We start from the raw sequence: 7,767 nt of genomic DNA, 5'->3' as shown, positions 1-7,767 counted from the left end.
ACACAACGGTACCCGCGACGCCGTCGGACGCGCGCATCATCAACGGGAAGAACGGTACAGTGCGCGCGTGACGAAAGGGACGGGTAGGGGCGACCGCGGGCCCAGGTTGAAAAACTGTGGCGCTATAAGGAGTCTGTGTGCGTGTGTGCGTGTGTGCGTGTGTGTGTGTGTGTGTGAGAGAGAGAGAGAGAGAGAGAGAGAGAGGCACAAGATCCTGGCTTACACCGCTCCACGGTCATTAGTCGCCGAATCGTCGCGGAATCGCGCGCGCCTTTGCTTCTGTCCTCTCTTCGTCGTGGCTGCGTGCGCTCTCTCCTTGTTTCTTTCTATTTTTCTATTTCTTTATTCTTTTTCGTTTTTTTATTTATTTATTTATTTTTATTTTTTTTTTTTTTTCATTTTGGTCATTTCGCTGGGCTTTGCTCTTTTTTTTTATTTTCTTCGCTCTTTTGAGGACAGGAGAGCGAACAAGAAGATAGAAGAAAAAAATAAGCGATCTCGACTATGGTTCTGAAAAGGGTAAATACGAATTCAACGCTTTAGTTATTTTTCTTTTTCCTCATTAACTCATACAACGTAGATATGGGCTGGGAATTACCTTTTAAATGGTATTAATTGCATTTCCGAATGGATGTTCGGTAATTTTGTTACAGTGTCCGTTCAACTTTTTTCTTTTTTTGTATTTTATCTGCCTATAAGATCGGATAAAAATTATTATCTTGTGTATTCTGTTTTTCTTACTTTTTACCTCGTGATTATGCATTTTAAAATCTTTAATGGATTTGAAAACATTTTTATTCCAAGTCACAGAGAGGGTAAAAAAATTGAAGGAAGATAATGTATTAATAAACCATATCATGATTCGGATAAGTGGGTTTTTGCTTTTTTTGATGCGTTAATCGATTAAAAAAGCTTTTTTATTTTTGTAATGTACGCAGGACGAAAGTAATTTTGCCTTTATTTGCTTTTTTTTTTAAATGAAACTTATTTGTCACTATTACATATTAAATTTCTCAGGACATAATAATAATTTCATTATAAGTAAATAACAATTTATTGCTAATAAAAACCTAAAATCTTAAAAAAAATTTATAACTCTGCATTGCATACGGAATTTGTTAGTTTCTTTTTTAATTTTTATCGACAGAAATCTATAAAAATACAAATTATCTATTTAAAAAATCGGGATAATCAATATAAAATAAGTGCATTATTCGAAGTAGTTAAATTGTAAAAATATTCGATATAATGGAAAGGAACTTATAAAGAAATAGATTTACTTTCTTCCAAAATACATATTTAAAATAGTAAGGATTTTTATTAGCACGCTTTTTCTAAACACTTTGTTTCTAATTTCTGCATTGACATGCATTTGAATATACAACTATAATACTTCCATATAAATCTTGTACTTTATTAAATTGATTAACATTATAAGTGTCATATTTTTACAATTTTTTGTCAGTTCAAGGCCTTTGTTGTTGCAGAAATTTTTGCACTACAATGTAATTTTATGTTCCACTTTGATAAATTTAAATAGAATAACTATCCGATTTTTCGCAAAAAAATCACAAAAATATAGAATAATTCACATTTACTATATTTATTTTAAGTAATATTGAATATGTTTTTAAAAATATATTTTAAATGTTAAATACAATATACATTGATGCACATACAATATTTATTTGTAAAATCTCAATAAAATCGTTTTAAACTGTTTTAAAATATACTAAATTTAATTATTATGATTTTGCAAAATTTTATGCCATAAATATAACTTACTTTTTTTTGTTTCTATTATTATATTGTTGAATATATATATATATATACATATATATATATATATATATATATATAATTTCTTTTCTATTTTCTCTCTTTTTAATTGTAACATTCCAGGACGTATAAAGATTTCATTACGGTCCAATTAAAATGTGCTAAGTAAATGATACTCGATTGAGTTGTTTGTCGAATCTTTTTTTAGTTCTGCCAAAATTTCACATAAAAAATTAACCGTCTGTAATATATATATATATATATATATACCTACTTCTTACGTACTGTTACGTAAAATTATACCTTTTTTGTTTAAAATTAAGAATAACCTTGACATTTTTAGTGTTTCGGGTATATAATTTGTTTTTGCAATTCCCAAGTGTTTTTAAAACGTAAGTATTTTACATAATATAATAAAAAACAAATTGTAAATAAATATGAAATAATTTAAATATGTTATTTTTTACAAATAATAGATGTAAAACTTGCAGAGACTCGTTATTTGCCAATTTAGAGCTATTTATAAAAGTCCGTTAATTTTCGTTATTTAATTCTATTGTTATACACGGGAGTACTAAAAAAATATTGAGATAACAGAGTAATATGATAGTATATTCATATATCTTTAGACTATTTACTTTAGTTATCCTTAATAGTTTGGCGCATTGTTTATATTAATGTTGCTCTTGATAATCGTTATTTATATTATATTCGTAAAATTTATGAATAGTTGAAGCTTTGACGATACACGTTTGATCCAATGATTATCGGTTGCCCACTAATTATTCCACTCCGAAGTATATTATTTGAAAAAAGGAAAATATTTTCGCATTAGAAAGTAGTCCAATCGTCGAAAATGCCTTCGGTATCCTCGTCGAATCATTATTTCGAGAAACAGGTGAGGCACATACCTACTCGCCGAAATCTTGAATGCCTTCCAACTTTTATGAAAAATACCTACACGAGCGTACAAGCATTCGAATCATGATTTCGGCTTTCTATTATCACAAGCACACTTATCCGGGTATCCAACACTTGTGCAATTGTCAAGATTAACAGGGGCGGAGAAGCGCAGAGAAATTGTAACGAAAGTCGCTTTCACGCGCCCCCATTGACAGCTGGACATTCGCAAAAATTTTCTTTCTTCGCCTCTCATTATTATATGCCTTCACTCGCAGGAGATGACGCCGTATCTCTCGCTTGCGCTCCTTGCGCTCCTCCAACTCTCCGGACCACTGTTGTCGGAGTGCGAGGCGCGCGGCCCCATCCAGGAGGCGATCGAAAGCGGCGCCGCAGCCGAGTACAATAAGGACGAGTGCACATGGCGTCGGGGCAACGATCGAGACTCCTGTCCCGACCCCGACGTCCACATCCACCTCTTCACCCCGGGCAACCCGAGAAGGAAACTCGATCCCTCGCACGTGTCCGATTGGCTCAGACAAGATTACGAGTCGACCAAGGAGAACGTCGTTCTCATTCACGGATACGCAGGTTCGTTCGTTGTTGTGCTCGCTATCCGACTCCATTGATTTTCCTTTAATTATTCCTTCGGTCATCGGCGTTTTTATATTTTTAAATACAGTCCTTTCTCCCCCCCCCCCAACCCGCTCCTCCCGCGGCCGATAGCTAATAAGCTTATATTAATTATGCATTGATTGACGTTTATCAAGAGAACTTCTTGGTATTGAATTATGTGAATGCATCGGGCATAAACGTTAATAATTGTACATGTGAATTCTTAAGAAATGAATCATAAAATCATTACTACGGCTTAACCTATGCTTTATCTCGTGTATTTCTTAAACATTATCATTATGGGGCTATAGTATTTAGACGTAATTCCAGTCGGTGTATATAATGAGTATAAGATTATGGCTATACAATCGATTGGCATAAATACTCGTCATTATTTCAATTGAGAATGCAATTCCATGCATAAATAAGCAATGGCCTCGATCTCACCCATACTATAATGCATAATTCGTGCAATATATTGTTTATTATAAAATTTAGCATAGCGTCAATAATACATAGGATTATATTCGTGCTTAAATTCAATTTGTTCCATTTAATCAATTTGCTTGTCTCTTTACGGATGATTTTTTAAAAATAAATATCCCTCCTCGCTGTATGCATTGGAAGACATTAACTTTTCGAATTTGAAACAATTGAAATCCCTTTATAAATTGCAATATAAATATTTGCTTTAAATATAAAGGTCCTCGACTTTCAAGGTTCAATGTTTACAAAAATAAAAGCACGAACATTGCAAGCTTGCAAATACGTCGTGCAGGATGACGACTTGAAAATAACTTACTTTTAACAAATTGATGAAATCGAGTCGATTTCAATGCTCCGAAAAACACAAGGTCAAACACAAATATCGGTAGTGTAGCGACAACGTTAAGAACTACTATATATATATATATATATATATATATATATATAGAGAGAGAGAGAGAGAGAGAGAGAGAGAGAGAGAGAGAGAGAGAGATAGGGCGTAAAGCAATGAAATAATAGGGCAATGAAATAATATCCAATCGTCTCGGGGATGACGTTCGTCGTTAACAGGTGGCGAGGACGCATTGCCGATGGCTGTACTGCGAGACGCCTACCTCCGTAACGGCAGCTACAACGTCTTCCTCGTGGACTGGGGCAAGCTTTGCGCTGCCCCGTGCTACCCAGCGGCGGTGTCCAACATGAGACCGGTCGCCCGGTGCCTCGCCGTCGTCCTCACCAGTCTGCGTAACCATGGGCTGCCCATCGAAAGGACGAGCTGCGTCGGCCACTCCCTTGGCGCCCACATCTGTGGCATTATGGCCAACTATCTTCTGTTCCGTATGAGCAGAATCGTGGCCCTGGACCCGGCGAGGCCTCTCATAAGGCCGGGCCTCGTCAATCGACTCGACAGCGGGGACGCGGACTTCGTCGAGGTCATTCATACCAACGCCGGCTATTACGGTGGGTATCGCCTTGGCGCTCGACTCCCCATCACCACCGGCAAATCGGACGCGTCTCGCATTCAGTGCCAATCGACCCGATGTGCCGGACCATCGAGTCGCGCTCCGGGGCACGTACGCGTCGACCCCCCATCCACAGTGGACGTGCCCTCCGGAATACGACGAAAAATAACAACACGGCGATGTCGAAATTTTACTCGGCTCTGTCTAAGCGAATTAGGAATTAGGAGTACGGCGACTTGTCCTACTTTCAAATTCATTAGAAGGATGTTTTTGGCTGGCCGATGCCACGTGTCTCTTTGGGCCACAATTACACTTGGCTTGAGTTTAATATGCAGAGATGAGAATTTCAGGCGCAAAAAATAGTGCGCCATTGTTGACAAAATGTTTAATAAGTTGATCGGATAAGGAGACGCGAGTTGCATCGCGATTAATTTGATTCTCTATTCGAATTGTCGTTTAAAAAATGTGATTTTATCACCTCGAATGTACTTTTAAACTTATAATATAATATCGTATGTTACATATTTGTTTAAGTTGAAAGTGTTTTACTTAAATAATGTGGCACGAGATTTTCTCGATGTTACAATGATGTAGGGAGAGAAAATTTTTCTGATTTTATTACAATTGGCCATTGTTTTTTGCAGGGCATCGACAAATATCCGTGAACATATTTGCTCTTTTATTTCCTTCGTGAAAGAAGGAAATTGTATAACTGTAGGAGAGTATTTATTTTTTAGTTTAGATAAATGATTAAAATAATTATTCGCAATTTGAAAACGAATTGATGTTTTTATTGATTTTTAAGCTTTCTTTAAACTATTTTGATTGTACTATTAGGTGTATTATAATTAGATATTATAGATTAATTATAATAGCTTTGTATTTTCGATACGTTTATACATTTGCAAAAAAATGTCTATCTTTTATCATTTGATAATAATGTGTATCGTCGTAATGGGATTTTAGAGAATTAAAAAAACAAAAAAAAAACAAAAAAAAAAAACAACAACAACAACAACAACAAAAACAAAGCAATAAATTAAAATTGAATACTCTTTGCGTGCAAATGCACTAAATTAAAAATCAACTAGACAACTCGGCCTATCGAATGTAGCACCTATTTTTATTTCTATTAACTAAATTTTCTAGTTTCCCCTCAATAGCCACATAAATTATTATAATAACTAAATAAAGATTAACGCGCGTTTCATGTCACAAATGGTAATTACATTTGGCGGATAAGCAGCAGTGCTCGGTAACCTGCAAATATTAAGAGCCGGCAGGACGTCCTAAAGTAAAGGCAGCATTGCTTTACGAAAGCAGGTCAAAGCTTGCAATAAACGAATTCCTGGGGCGTACTTTATGCATTCAGTGTGAAAAATTACGGTGGGGACGGTCGTTAAGAGCGCTCGAGCTTAGGGAAGCGCAACCCAGGAGGTAAGTAAGCGAGAAGCATGCGTAACGAAATTTGTGCCCGCAGGAGAGCTCGGAAAGGTCGGTCACGTGGACTTCTGCGTGAACGGGGGCAAGCTACAGCCGTTCTGCGAGAATCGCACGAACGAGCAACTTTGCAGCCATGTGTGGGCGGTCTGTTACATGGCGCAGAGCGTCGACGGCGACGAGGAGATGGTAGCCGAGCCATGTTCGAGGCGATGTCCTTCCGGGCCGAGGATAGCCCCGCGTTCCGGGGAGCTTCTGGTCATTGGACAACAAACGCCCAAGGGATCGCGGGGCTCGTTCTGCCTCAACAGCTACGACCCGCCCTACTGCCCCAAGTATCACGAAGGCCGGGGTGACGAGAGATGCTGCATCTGAATCCACTTGACCCTTTGACCAACTCTCGTCGATTATAACGTCTTGTTGACTCTGCGATAATGCAGGCGATAAGAGAGAGAGAGAGAGAGAGAGAGAGAGAGAGAGAGACTACTGGGAAGCAAGCTCTTAACGAAGGAACGAAAGAATTTTCTTCGCTTTATTTGAACATACGGATTTGCACGGTGACAAACAAATTAAAATGCTTTTCAAAGAATTTTAAACGGAAATAGTAAGAAATAGATGAAGACTCGGTTCATTCGTCCTTCATATGGGTGACTTCGAGTGTTCGGAATGACTTTAGATAAATATTATATTTTAAAATAATATTATATTTGAACATTTTTAAATGAGTAAGAAGCCTTAATGAATAACCTTAATATGCTGATTTTGTCTAATATTTTAGACAAAAATTGAGGAACATTCGTTCGTAACATGCACATAATTAGTTAATTATTAAAATTAAAAAAAAAATTACGTACCTTATGGATTATTGAATTGATTTCCTTAAGAGATTTATTATTTTTGGTCGTAAATTAATTAATGTTTTTCTTTTTTTTTTTTTTTTTTTAAAAATAAATAGCTTTGCCATTATTTATTTATTATATTTATAAGGGGAGGGGGATACTTGAATGCGTTTATACAAATAAAATTTTAATTTACATGATTGTAAAATAATAATATATGAAATGTTACCTCAGCAAGTACAGAATTCATTTTGGAATTTTAAGATAAAAATACGAAATAGGTGTTTTATTATAATTATTATTATTTCATTTAAAATAAATACTATTTCTATCAATATATATATATATATATATATATATATATATATATATATATATATACACAAAAGATGCAATATATGACTATAACGATTACATTATTTCAATGTAATAATTGTTATATTGAGAGAATATTGACTACACTTATGGTAAAATACAAATTATCATTTCAAAATTTTTTTTCAAGTATAATAATTTATATTGAAATACGTAAGGTTCATACATAAAATATTTCACTAAAAGAATAAAGAAATTTTTATTACGGCATTAACATCAGTTTTATTATACTTAATACTTAATAAAAAAAGATGTGTAATGAATTAATTTGATATTTAATTTTTTCTCAGTATTCTTTTTTTCAAAAATATCATGACATCGCTTAACCATGATTGTAAAATTCTTTTTAAACCATTAAGAATTATATTGTA

The 7,767-nt window shown here is 35.1% G+C and overlaps 1 protein-coding gene across 1 annotated transcript; it reads left to right on the top strand.

The window, feature by feature from the left end:
- Positions 1 to 417: 417 nt before the first annotated feature.
- Positions 418 to 6,824, top strand: LOC105368610 (phospholipase A1). The gene is made up of 4 exons (XM_011507662.1): positions 418 to 519; positions 2,958 to 3,270; positions 4,351 to 4,740; positions 6,223 to 6,824. Exons 1-4 carry the CDS (start codon positions 505 to 507, stop codon positions 6,555 to 6,557), a joined length of 1,053 nt encoding a protein of 350 aa, XP_011505964.1. The 5' UTR covers positions 418 to 504; the 3' UTR covers positions 6,558 to 6,824.
- The last annotated feature ends 943 nt before the right edge of the window (positions 6,825 to 7,767 follow it).

The sequence above is a fragment of the Ceratosolen solmsi genome, unplaced genomic scaffold, assembly GCF_000503995.2.
Source record: "Ceratosolen solmsi marchali unplaced genomic scaffold, CerSol_1.0 scaffold1, whole genome shotgun sequence".
NCBI classification, from domain to species: domain Eukaryota; kingdom Metazoa; phylum Arthropoda; class Insecta; order Hymenoptera; family Agaonidae; genus Ceratosolen; species Ceratosolen solmsi.
This window is presented reverse-complemented; position numbering and strand designations above follow the sequence as displayed.

Bases quoted from the DNA above. Each gene is read 5' to 3' on its own strand.
- LOC105368610 (XM_011507662.1), top strand. The intron at 3,271-4,350 runs GTTCGTTCGTTG...CGTCGTTAACAG, and splicing joins TCTCATTCACGGATACGCAG to GTGGCGAGGACGCATTGCCG. The intron at 4,741-6,222 runs GTGGGTATCGCC...TTGTGCCCGCAG, and splicing joins TACCAACGCCGGCTATTACG to GAGAGCTCGGAAAGGTCGGT.